Genomic DNA, 13,999 nt, shown 5'->3' with positions numbered 1-13,999 from the left:
TAGATTTTTGTACATGAATAAATGAATAAATGTAGATTGTTGCAGCAAAAATTACTATAAGACCCGGTCTTATTTTCAGGGAAACATGGTAGCACTGAAGTAAGTAGTACTTGAGTATTTCCCAAAAATCTCATCATTTGTTTTTTGTTCATCCATTTATTTTTTGTTCACCTACTGAAATTTTTTCTTTAATGGAGACAAAGGATTTGCTTGGTCTTTAGGATGTCTTTGAAATAATGTCTTCTCTCCCTACTTCTGTTTAATATTGTACTGGACGTCCATAGCCAGTGTAATAAGGCAAGAAAAAGAACATGCATCTAGATTTAGAAAGGAATAAATAAAACTGTCTTTATTCACAGTTTACATGATCATCTATCTAGAAAACCCTATGGTATCCTCAGAAAAGCTACTAGAACTAATGAGTAAGTTTTATCAAGGTTTCAGGATTTAATAGCAATATTCAAAAATTGAATTTGTATATATTAGCAACAATCAAATTGAAATTTAAAAGGCAACATTACTTACACTAGTATCAAAAAATATTAAGCACTTAGGGATAAACATGGCAAAAGACCTGAAAGCCTTGTACGCTGTACAAGTTATATATACTGCAAAACACTGAAGACAGAGACAAAAGACAGCCTAAGAGAGTGAAGACCTAGTCTATGTGTGTGCATTGGAAGACTTAATAGTGTTAAATTGTCAGTTCCTGCTAAATCTGTAGATTCAATTCAGTCCCAACCAAAATTTCAGCAACCTTTTTTGTAGAAATTGACCAATCAGAATGCAAAGTATCTAAAATAGCCAAAACAACTTCGGAGAAGAAGAACAAAGTTGAAGGAGAAACACTACCTGCTTTCAAAGCTCGCTCTAAAACTACAGTCCCCAAGACACTGAGGTATTGGCATACAAATAGACAAATCAGTGGAGCAGAATAAAGAATCCAGAAATAGATTCATGTATATATGGCTAATTAGTTTTCGATAAAAGTGCAAAATCAGATCAGTGGGAAAAGGATAGTCTGTTCAATAAACGATACTGGAACAATTGGATATCCATATGCAAAAAAAATGAACAATTCATATCTTGCATCATATACAAAACTTAAGTGAAAGTGGATCAAAGACCTAAATGTACAAAACAGTGAAACTTACAGAAGAAAATACAGGGGAGTAAGCATTGTGACCTTTGAAAGACCTTTGCTTTCAAAGATTTTTTAGGTACAATACCAGAAGCACGATTCATAAAAGAAATTGGTCTTCATCAAAATGAAAAACTCCTGCCCTTTTAAAGATAGTTATAAGAATGAAAAGATAAGCCATAGCCCAAGAGAAAAAAATCTTTTTAAAGCATTTATCTGATAAAGGACTTTTCTTTAGAATATGTAAATAAATCTTAAAAATCAATAATAAGGAAACAACTGAACTTAGAAATGGGCAAAAGATTTGCACAAACACTTCAGCGAAGAAAATATACAAATGGCAAATAAGCACATGAAAAGATATTTTGCATAATTCGTCATTAGGAAAGTGCAAATTAAACCCAAATGAGATACCATTATATTCCTATTAGAGTAACTAAATTTTAAAAGACTCACCGTACCAAATATTGGTGAGAGTGTGACAGAGCTGACACTGTCATACAGTGCTGGTCAGAATATAAAATGTTACAGAAACTTTGGGACATAATTTGGCAGTTTATTTAAAGAGTTAAGTATGTTCCTACTTCCCAATGATCCAGCCAGTCCACTCGTAGGTATCACCCAAGACAAATGAAAGCATATCCCTACGAAGACTTGTACACAAATGCTTCTAACAGCTTTGTGATAGCCAAAAACTACAAACAACCCACGTGCCCATCACTTGGAGAACTGATCACCAAACTGTGGCCTATCCATAATAATACAATACTACTCAGAAGTAAAACAGAATGAACTATTTATACACACAACAACTTGAATGAATCTCAAATAGCTATATCGAGTAAAAGAAGCCAGACAAACAAGTTTATGTACTGTTTGCTTCCACTCATGTAAAATTCTGGGGAATGCAAACTAATGTGTAATTACAGGAAGCAGAGCAGTGGTTACGTGTGGACAGGGAGGAGGGGCAGGGGAGAGGAGCTCCAAAACACCCTGGGACCCTGGGGAGTGATGGGCGTGTTCGTTTTCTTGATTGAGGTGATGGTTTCATGGGTAGAGATGTATATCAAAACTTAACAAAGTGAATACTTTAAATGTGTGCAGTTTATTATATGTCAGTTATGTCTTAATAGCTGTTTTTAAAAATATTGCAGTGAGGTATCACTACACTGCCCCTAGATTGGCTAAAATGTAAAAGACCAACAAGACCAAAATTGCCAGTGATGTGGAGCAACTGGAATTCTACATTATAAGCGGGATTGGGAAATTGTGCGACCACTTTGAAAAAAAGTTATGACAGTTTCTTATAAACTGAATATCCTCGTATACCTAGTCCGTGACCCAGCAGTTTTACTGCAAGGTATTCCTTCAAGTGAAATGAAAACACATGTGCATAAAAAGACTTCTACAGGAATGTTCACCCAGCTTTAGTTTCCAACAGCCCAGGTGTCCATCAGTAGGACTGTAAATAATTAAACTCTGGTATATTCTTGTAGTGGAATATTTCTTGGCAATAAAAAATGATATACTACTGATACACAGCATGAAAGAATCTTAAACATCATGCTGAGTAAAAGAAGCCTTACAGGAAAGAGTCACACTGTGTGATTCCATTTACATGAGATTCTAGAGCAGGCAAGAGTAATCCATGGTAGAAAAAAATCAGAACTGTTTGCCTTGGGGGGGAGGGGCTTCACGGAACTTTCTGGGGTGATGAAAATATTTTATATCTTAATAGAAGTTTTGCTTCTACAGCATGTGCATTTCCTTAAGCAGCAAAAGTACACTTAAAACCTGTGCATTTCATCGAATATAAATTTTATAGCAAAGAAACTGAACAAATGTTGAACTCTTTTCAAAAATATGAATGCCGTATTTAGAGAACATTTACTGATGCCTGTAATTTACTTTGAAATGCAGCAAAACGGGGATGGATTAACAGATGGATAGAGGAATGGAAAGACACGTGATACAGAAAATGTTGACCATTGAGTGGTGGCTATACCCGTATTCACTGTGAAATTCTTTCAACTTTAGTGAACACTTTTGTCGTTTTTTTAATGGAAAACTTGTTTTACTCCTGTCACAAATTCCAGCTTACGAGGAGAGTGTTCTATTGTATCAGATTTATGAAAACACGTAGCCACTGTTTGCTAAGATCTGACTTGAACCCTTCCTCTCCCAACACTAGAAAGTCAGTAAATAACTACCCATCTTCATGTGACATCAATTGATAGACATTACCAAAACTTCAGTGTTAGAGCCCCTAGCCTTGGTTGTCACACTGTCAGCATTGCTTCGGAGGGGAGTCAGTGTGAATGGCAGTTCGAGCAGATCTATAAAGTGAAACAATCCTGTTACCTCGCCGTGATATGTGGGGATGGAGAAAAGGAGGGAGGCTCGAGAGAAGAACACCATGTGTCATGAAATCCACCATTATTTTATACTAAGTCAAGAACTATAAATGGAGTGTTTGTAATTATAAAATAATGAGATGAAATCAAGGGATAATAAAACAATCGAGTCATGCTGTTCTGATTTTCGTACTCCTTAGATCTTTTCCAGGCCACTCCACCCAAAGTGATAATTGACTGCTCATATAAATCACTACTCTTTTCTTCTTTGAAATCTAATAGAATGCAAACTGATAGAATTTAAACCCACTGTTGTTTCTGGCTCTGGTGGATTACTTGAGTACACACGTGTGTGAACCATCTTTTCCTAGTTTCCATTGTTTTGTGGTCCTGTGCTCTTGGCCTTGCATTTCTGAATAATTGGGTGAAAGAATCTCTAGCATTCACAAAATATCACAGCAGTCCTTTTTCAAATTTCAGATTTTCTTCAGTTTCTTAAAATAACAGATACTAAGTCATGCCATTTACCTAAATAAATGTATATTTATAACTTACAAATAATTGACAATTAAAAGCCCGGCTATGTAAAACTAAAATGAAAACAGTGAACACGATGCTCTTGGTTCTCCCTGAACAGAAACTTTTGACTGGGTTTCCATGTCGATGCACTTTGAGTAATTTTCTCTTGCTAATACTTGAGGGATGTGAAGGAGGCAATGGGAGAAAATACGACATAAAAGTGTGTTTCTCTTTCAAGGATTATATGCCTAAGATCACTGCCTATTCTTTCCTGATGCAAGCTTCTTGAGTTCACCACCACCACCACCCCACCCTGCTGGCTGTATAGGACAGCATATTCAAGAGTCATTTCATAGGATTGTGTAAGAGAGACCATCCAAGTCATTTCAGCCTACCTTGCTCATTTTATAGATGAAGAAACTGAGTCTCAGATTGAAATATAATTTATTTTTATTGTAAAATAAAGGAACATTAGACCATCCCTAAATAATAAGTCCAGAAACTCTTATTCCTCCATTTTAGTTCTTTCAGCACATATTGATTCCTCACTTTTTATGTTGGGCATCCATTAGACCCTGTGAAAACGGTATTGACTAAGACAGTCCCCACATGGGGGAGTTTACAGTCTATTTAGAGAATCAGATAATACAATACAGAATGTTAATTATGCAATCATATGAGTAAACACAGTGTTACTGGAAGCTCCTTTTCCAGCTTTGGGTGGAGGGTAGTCAACAAAGCCTCCTCACTGGGGTGAATTCTGATCCGAGCTCTGAAGGACAGTTACCCAGGTGAAGGATTGAACAGGTATCAGAGCTAAAAGAGCGGCATGTACAAAGAGACAGTGAGAAGAGACTGGTACAGAAATTCCCTGTGTAGTTGCCTCTAGCTCTGTAATCACACCTTCTTCCAGGTAGCACAGTTCCTTGCATATAATAGCTATTTTTGGTTTTCTTTGGCCATTCATTGCATTCAGTGCACTTTGCCTCAGGTAGTTACTCTTTACACTTACAATCTAGCACCTCTACCAGGATGTACGCTGCCTTTAGAGGAATGGCCATATCCCTTTACCCTGTGTCACCAACAACCATGCAAAATGCTTAATTAGCCCACAGTAGATGTGAACTCCTTGCATAACTGTGTCTCCTGACACATCCTGGAGGTTCTCTGTTCTGACTCTGCAACCTTATTTTTTAAACTTTTTCTAGAATCTCTAAACTCTCCATGGCCTCCCCATAGCTCCTCCTAGTGTATCAGCTACCTCTGTGGCTGGTTGTGGAGCTCCTAATCTGGAATTTTCTTTAATCCAGAAGTTTGTATCAATTAGGTATATAACAGCAGGTGCTTTAAAAGCAACTGATGTGAAAAAACCCTGATTTTTGGCATGTAATTAAGTGACTTTAATTTTATTTAAATTAACTCGGTTCCAGCAAGGTCAAGTGCCTTCCTACCCCACCCCACCAACCTCCCTCCAAATAAACTTTGTAAGATGGGCGGGGTGAAGGTAATGTTAATTTGGAGACCTTATACTGGTCATTGATAGCATAGCCAAAATAAAATAGTGACCCAGGCCATAAAAATCATTATAAAATGGGCCTTCATTCTTTCTTTATCAAATGCGTGTGAATGCATGGTTCTGTCTGTACCTTATAAAACTTTAGACTATTCTATGAGTGTCTGCCAGGTAGTACTATAGAAATGAATATAAGTAACCGAAATACCAGGAAGTAAGAATAAGTGCTATAAATGAGATCTAAACATGAGGTTATGTGAATTGAATAGAGAGGATCATCTTTTTGGACCTGGAAGGGAGAAGTGGTGGGCGTGTCTAAGTTTGGGTGGCATTCTGATAGATCACTTAGTTCTGTGTTGTTATTCCATGCCTTTCTCATAAGCAGGCAGGCAGGAAGTTTGTCGTATTAGAGGCTTAGAATATATGGAAGGTTTGGAACAACCACTGAAGAACTTGGGGTCAAAAGAAATTAACAAAATGATTGGCATCAGTGGCAGGTGCCCAAAGTGGCTTGTATTTATAATGTACCCAGTTATACAGCTGGAGTTTACAATGCCCATGCACTGAGAATTCATATTACATGTTACCTGCCTTCTTTACATAAATATAAATTACATATATAGATAACGTATATGCACGTTACCATGATCTGACTCATGCATAAAGTTTACCTCCTTCAATACTCTATACCTCTTCTATATTCCCCATGTATAAATATTAACTTATATAAAATGGAGGTGGCAGCATTATAATACCTACCTCATAGAACTGTTGCATAAGCTGTTGGTACCAATTATGATTGCTAGTTTAGATAGAAGAAGAAGAATTTGTAAGTTCTAGCTATTACCGAGTTTATGTCAGTACCGCCAGCTATCAAGAATTCTCTAATTTTGGAACCAACAAGTTTTGCAGACTGGCTTTTACAGAGGGATTGCGTGTTGCGAAGTGAAATGAGCAAAGTTGGCTCCCCACACCCAAGAGATTCGCCATGATTAACTGAGAAAGAGTCTGCATACTGAGTGTTAACTGAAAAGTAAATGTCTTAAATTTGGGCAAAACTTTCCTTTTCAATCTCATTTGAAAAAATGAAAAAGTTTGTGAAATTTGGAGATAGCCACCATTTTCAGAGTCCCGGTGAGTCAGTTCTACCAAATACGCAGCAGTTTTGACCACACCCACACTAAGAAGCATATATATGTCGGCATCACCACACACGACACACATAGGAGCACACAGACGGTTAACGGAAACCCACGTGTCAGGAAACAAAGCCCATCCTGCTACATTCCTTAGTAACTATTACTCTAGTGTGTCTCTTTTTTTTAGTGCTGTTTATAATCCACTAAACGAATTACACAATTTACTGATGAACTGAAGCCTGCACTTTGAAAAATACTACCTATTACGAGATTTTTCTGACATCAGTTTCAATTTCTAAATAGTTTTTATCTAGCATCAATTCTCAAAATCAAGTTTATATTTCTAACTCTGGCTTGTTTTCTATTACTCAGGTGTCAACATGGTTTTTTACCACCTTTTCTGTCTCAGGACTGAAGGACAAAATCCACCACGTGGACAGCCTCCACCAGCTCTTCTCTGCCATCTCCCCAGAGCAGATCGACTTTCCTCCATTTGTCCTTGAATATGATGCCAGAGTAAGTACTAGGAGTGTCCCTCCCCTGCTGTGGTACCTTAACATGCAGTAGGGCGGTGCTTGTAAGTACAACACCCCTTCATTGTAAGACGATGTGAACGCAATTAGTGGGTTTTAGTAAACTTGACGGTGTTATTTAACATGTTTACTACAGTAACTTGAGGAAAACGCTTTGTCCTTGGAGAGAGCTTTTCCCCCAGTAAACAGCAATGGGAGAGTTTTCTGCTGTAGGGTTGAAGCTAATCCTTGGTGGTTATTGTCAGTTTTCTGCCACCTTTGAGACATACCTCTGCTTAATTTTCTTAAGATGGTATAGCATTTCATCTACATAAATAAACCCTGAAGAATCTATTGGTGTCCATGTTCAGTATTAATTGGAAACCAGGTAGCCTATCTTAGTCTCTACTAAAAGTTTCATTTTGCTAAAAGTTGGAATAACGTTTTTAAGCTCATCAACCAATAACATTAGTATTATTACTTCTAGATGCATTTATGAATCTATTACTTAAACACTAATAAAGGGCTACTCTTGAATTTCATCAAAGCTCTGTTCTGTTGTGCGTATTCACACAATCCCTTTAGTAGGACACACACACACAGACACACACACAAAGTGAGGAACTTGCTTGGCCAAAAGATCACCCGTCTCCTTATTTAATTGTTGCTGATTACGTTTCTTTCTGCATGAGTCAGGGAATATATTTGACAATTATATGAAGTTTGAAATGAATTCTTCTTTCCTAATTATTGTACAACATGTATATAGTAAAATAAATATCCCAGAACACACTTTCTCTTTCCCGTTTCTTGAACTTCAGCAATGATGTCTGTTCTCCTTTCTGTGAAGAGCAAAGTATTTAATGTGCTCTATGGCTCATAAAATTTCATGTTGGGCTTTTGCACAGAGAGCACTTCTAACTGGAGTGCTTTTTAAGCAGTTGGGTACAAAGACTGTTGATTATATGGGAGGGGAAAAAGAACATGAGTTCTGTACGTACTGCAGACTGCCGGAGTAGAAAATGGCCTTATTATTATTCTTTCAAACTATATACATCACTTTTCTTAATATTTTTTTTAAAAAATGGGTAGCAGAAAATGTGAAAGTCACTAAAAGACATCTTGATACCAAAAATTTGGAGTCACAATTGGAAGCTGGTGTCTGGCTTTATAATATATTTTCTGGGATAGAAATATACCAGTTGGGTTGCCTTGGTTAGAAAACCCAATGGGCTGTTTTTTAAGCCAACATATTTTCTGTGTACTTAGAAACCTAGCAAGCAGGATTTCATTAATATCCACACCACACTCAAGCTTGGTTTTATTTTTTGTTTGTGTGTTTGTTTTAGGTTTTTGTTATCTTTTATATATCAAATGCAGGCCTAATTAATAATATGATTAATCAAAATTAAATAAAATAATCTATAATCTAACACTTGGGTCATTGGATCATCTCTCTGTACCTGTACTAGAGCTTTCTAAAACTGAGATATTAGGCCATCTGTGTATAAAAGCCAAAGGGAAGAATAAAAAGGAGGAAGAAACAAAAGAAGGTGTCAGGAGATGACGTGGAAAGGGCAGGCAGAGGGCAGATCACTAGATAGTAGAGCTTTACATGCTATCTGCAGCACGTTGATCTTGAACCTCGCTGGAGTTAGGGGCATCAACACCTCCCACACACACACGCAGTTGCAAATCGCATATAACTTTTGACTCCCCCAGAATTTAACTACTAATAGCCTACTGTTTACTGGAAGCCTTACAGATAACATAGTTGATTAACAAATATTTTATATACCTGGGGTGCCTAACAAATGTATACACATTTTACGAAAGGAAACAACTGTATTAAAATTGTAATACTATATACCGATAACAAAAGATGAATACAAGTCACGTTTGACTTCTGCAATTACAAGAGGTGCTCAAAGTGGTTACCATCAGTATAATTTTAATACAGTTTTTTCCATTCTTAAAATGTGTATACAATTTTTGGCACCCTCTATATGTATTATATACTCTATTCTTACAGTAAAGTAAGCTAGAGAAAAAAAATGCTAAGAAAATCATAAGAAAGAGAAAATACATTTACAAGTATTGTAACTATCAATACTATAAGTTTATGTCATCTGTTTACAAGATGAATCATCTGTCAGTACCTACATCAATATTGTCTTATATGATACAAAATACTGTAGATGTTATATGTACCGTATTTGCCGGCGTATAAGACGACTGGGCGTATAAGACGACCCCCTAACATTTCCACTCAAAATACAGAGTTTGTTATATACTCGCCGTATAAGACCACCCCCTCTTCCGCACACCTTCCACACACCAAATAAAAGGTAAAACAATATCAGATTTGATTTGGCCCACTGAAGTGCAAACAAGCGTATTGTATTTCGTGTCACCACATAACCGTTTTGGCGATGTTGAGCCACCATGTCTGCTACATGTTTTTCGAGTTCTGGCCAGTGTGGGGTGCCTCTTCTTAATGCACACTTACCCCTTGGCATACTCTTTAATGCTTTCTCATTTGATTTCCAGTCCCGAACCATCTTTTCTGTTACTCCATATTGTCTTGCAGCAGCACAATTATTATTTTCCTTAGCAAAGTTTATAACTTTCAGTTTAAAATTTGCATCATACTTCTTTCTTTTGGCTGGTGCCATGATAGGGATGATAGGGGTTTGACTGGTCGACATTTTCTATGCTGTACTGTACAATGGTGCAGTATTGTGGTTGGCTGTTGGCTGTATACAAAGCCTGATTTGATTGGTCCCTGCTCCCTGTTTGCCCGCCCTGTCACTATAGCAGTCTGGTCCACCCTTGCATCAGCATCTCCCTGGGACCTCACTAGTGCGCAAGTGCGAGCTCTTCAACATTCTAACAGGCACCATGATAGCGCAAAATCGCGAATCTTCAATACATATGTAAAGAAATATACGGTAACCCGAATTTACCACACTCGCAAAATCGCACACAGCCGACCATACACCCAGTATGGTATCGCGATTCGTGATTTTGCGCTATCATACTGGGTGTATGGTCGGCTGTGTGCGATTTTGCGAGTGTGGTAAAATCGCATAACAGCAAAATCGCATAACAGCCGAGCATACACCCAGCAGCGCTGCTGATGCCTGAACGGTATGTGGAATGAAGTGGGCGGGCATCGGGAGGCCACTATGGCACGGGGCAAGCACTATGGGCAGTCTATCTGAAGTGTACCTGGCGTATAAGACGACCCCCCACTTGGAGGCATATTTTTCAGGGCCAAAAAATCATCTTATACGCCAGCAAATACGGTATTACTAACACTAGACATCAAAATGAAAAGATAATGTGAAAAAGAAATTGATATCTATTTACAGCCTGTATAACGATTCATGCATTGATAACGAAGCAGCAGCAGTAGGATTGCTATATGGTAGCCTAGTATCACTGATGCTATTGCTTCACGGTAGCCCAGCCTACACACTAATGAATGGCTATAAAATTTTTATGGCATACATATTCATAATGCAGCGTTGGAAACATTGTTACACCTTTTTAAAAACCACTTACCCGTGATAGTAGGCTGATGCGCAGTTTCTCCAGTTACGAGAGAGGCATACCATATGGTAATACATTTCTTTGAAAACAAAGTTATAAAACAATGACAAAGCTAACACATAATTAATTTTACATGAACTGCCACTTACTTTATACCTATGTAAGGACAGGCTATCCACTCCCATACAAGCCCTGCTCACGATGATTTGTTTTTTGGGGTTTTTTTTTTTTGCACATGACGTTCTATACAATGAGTACTTAGGAGACAATGATGATGACAAAAACATGTCCTACAGTTCTTGCTGCACAGTTATTTGATTATCACACAAAAACACACAACAGATAAGTTTATTAACTGTGCAGCATGAGTATTTACTGTTAGTTAAGTAGAAGTGGATCATCATAAAAGCCTTCATCCTCATTGTCTTCACGAAGCATACGTAGGCTGAGAAGTTGGTGGAAGACGATGGTTGGTCTCTCTGTCTCAGGAGTGACAAGGGTGGAAGAGGTGGAGGAGACAGGAAGGGAGGCCAGAGAGCCAGGCGCACGTGGTGTAACTTTGCAGAAATGCACTAATTTCTGTCTTACGGTCTGCTTCTTCATTTATCTACAAGTGTTCCCACACAGTACCACCATTTGCTTTAGTTTCGGTACCAACGAAGGGTCCATGTCATAAGAAGTCAAATCAGCCTTGAGCAATCAGAACCCTGCTGCCCGATCATCTCATGGCAGCTTGTTTTCTGGCCCCACTTCCTCTGCGTCTTCTTCCTCACCATCTGGCACTGCTTCCGATGCACTCATCTCTGTCGAACCATCCTCTGGCAATTCCTCTGGTGTGGCCTCCATTAGCTCTTGAATTTCTCCAAGATCCATCTTTGAAACCCCTCACCCCCAACCTTGTTCGGCCATCTCCATACTCTCTTTCATGATTTCCTTGATTGGCTCTGTCGTGACGCCTGTGAGGTCACGCACAGCATCTGGACACAGTTTTCTGCAGCAGGAATCCATTGTGTTGGGCGTGATGGCTTTCACGGCTGTTTCCGTAACAACGATGGCCTCTTCTGTGGTGTAATCCTTCCAGGCTTTCATGATGTCCTCTCTATTGGGGCTCTGTTGCATCATGTTGACAGCCCTTTCCATAGAATACCGCTTGTAACGAGCCTTACAGGTCCTTATGCCCCCTGACCTAGGGGCTGCATTGGAGATGCCATGTTTGGGGGCAAGTAAACCACATGACGCCTTCGGTGTTGAACTCATGGGGTGCTGGGTGGCCAGGAGCATTGTCCAATATTAAAAAACTTTAAGAGACACTCCATGACTGGCAAGGTACTCCCTGGCTTCAGGGACGAGGAGTGGAACCAATTAAGAAAAAGGGTCTTCATGTTATACACAAGGCCTTCTTGTGCGACAACCCGAAGCCTGGCAGCTGGTGTTCATTTTTAGCTTCAGGGCTCAGGGGTGAGCAGCTTTATAGATATGGGCCCTGACCTTTATAGTCCTGACCCCAAACCTGACAGCATTTGCACAAAACAGTAGAGTTAGCCCATCCCTTCCTGCCTGAACCCCTGGCGCTCGATTCTCTTCCTCATTCATAAATGTCCTTTGTGTCATTTTTTCCAGAATAGGGCACTTCCGTCTGCATTAAAAACCTGTTCAGGTAAATTTCCTTTCTCCTCAGTGATTTTCCCAGGGGTGTCTGGAAACTTGTATGCTCCCTCTTGGTGGACAGCAGCTGCTGCTCCTGTTATCTTGACATTTTTTTTAGCTGAGCCATCCTGCTACCTGTTGGCAGCTCAGCGGCTGCTCAGCTCGGGCTGGAATCGAACCACTGTTGCTCAGAGCTCAAACTCTTGAGCGAGCTCTTAACCAACTGAGCCACTCAGCCAGCCCTATCTTGACATTTTTAAAGCCAAACCTCTTACTAAAATTATCACACCATCCTTTGCTGGCATTAAATTCCCCAGCTTCATCTTCCTTTGGCTTTAAATGGTCATAGGATGACTTCACATTTCTCGAATCATGTTAGCATCTATACCTGTGCCTGCCTTACAGCCATCCTGCACCCACACAAGAGCTGCATTTTCAATATGAGATTAAAAGGTATTTTGCAACAAGTACGAGGTTTTCTCACCTGCTGGTGTAGTGTCAGTGACGACTTCACAAATTTCCTTTTTTTTTTTTTCCCCAATGGCCCTTACACTGGCTTCATTTATCTTGAAATGGCGGGCAACTGCAGACCTCAACCTATGGTACCTATCAAGCAATTCAGCTTTTTCTTGTAATGTCATGACTTTTCTCTGCTTTTTGGGACTATTTCCGATATCACTAGTGGCGCTTTGTGTGGGTCCCATGGTGTTATTGAAAGTTTATGGTATTGTACTAAACACATGAAAAATACACAAGAACCGTGAAAAAAATCACATTTTCCTGCAATACGCTGGGGCGACAGACTGCTCCCACAGAGATGCTTAGGGCCACACAGAGTTTTTAAGCAAATATTCGCAATCCAGAGATCGCTGCAATAGCAATAAGAGATGGCTACAAAATTACAGTAGTACAGCACGTACTATAGTTAATTTGGTGCAGTTATGATGTAATGTTGAATCTTTATGTTTGTTTACATTTCTCTGTAAATGGGGTCCCCTCAGTCTGTAAGCATGTATGTAAGTTTCGATGCATTTTAACTTTTTATAATAGATTTGTGGATGCTTTATGGTAGTGAATGATAAAATAGACAGGTATCCACATATATTTTATACATTTGTGACATACCTTTTTCTTAATTTTTTTATATTTCTAGGCTACATGGTTCATCTGCAAGTTTTTTCAAATTATCGCAAATTTCAAAAACCTTTTTCCAATATATTTTTTGTAATTAAAATTTATTGGGGTGACAATGGTTAGCGAAGTTACATAGATTTCAGGTGTACAGTTTTGTAATGCATCATCTGTATATCACATTGTGTGCTCACCACCCAGAGTCAGTTCTCCTTCTATCACCATATATTTGATCCCCTTTACCCTCATCTACCACCTTCTCCCCCCTTACCCTCTGGTAACCACTAAACTATTGGCCTGCGTCTATGAGTTTTTGTTTCTTTATTGGCTTGTCTTATTCCTTTGTTGCTTTCAGTATTTTTTTCCCAATTTTTTTTTATTTTTTATTTTTATTGGGCAATTGGGGGATGGGAACAGTGCTGGGGAATTAGGGGAAGGGGAACAGACAAGTTGCTGTCGTTTTGTTCTTCAGTCTAGTTGTGGAGGAC

General features: G+C 38.8%; 1 protein-coding gene across 1 annotated transcript in view; it reads left to right on the top strand.

Moving 5' to 3' along the window:
- The window catches only part of GDAP2 (ganglioside induced differentiation associated protein 2), a gene marked incomplete at its 5' end in the record, with an annotated part of 65,654 nt that overhangs the window by 47,006 nt on the left and 4,649 nt on the right, over window positions 1–13,999 (top strand). The window contains one exon of the mRNA XM_019655801.1: window positions 7,039–7,182. Within this exon, the coding sequence (XP_019511346.1) occupies window positions 7,039–7,182 (144 nt within the window). The remainder of the gene's footprint in view (window positions 1–7,038; window positions 7,183–13,999) is intronic.

The sequence above is a fragment of the Hipposideros armiger genome, unplaced genomic scaffold (genome assembly GCF_001890085.2).
Source record: "Hipposideros armiger isolate ML-2016 unplaced genomic scaffold, ASM189008v1 scaffold_247, whole genome shotgun sequence".
Lineage (NCBI taxonomy): Eukaryota > Metazoa > Chordata > Mammalia > Chiroptera > Hipposideridae > Hipposideros > Hipposideros armiger.
The sequence above is the reverse complement of the archived record's forward strand: the minus strand, read 5'-3'. Positions and strand labels throughout refer to the sequence as shown.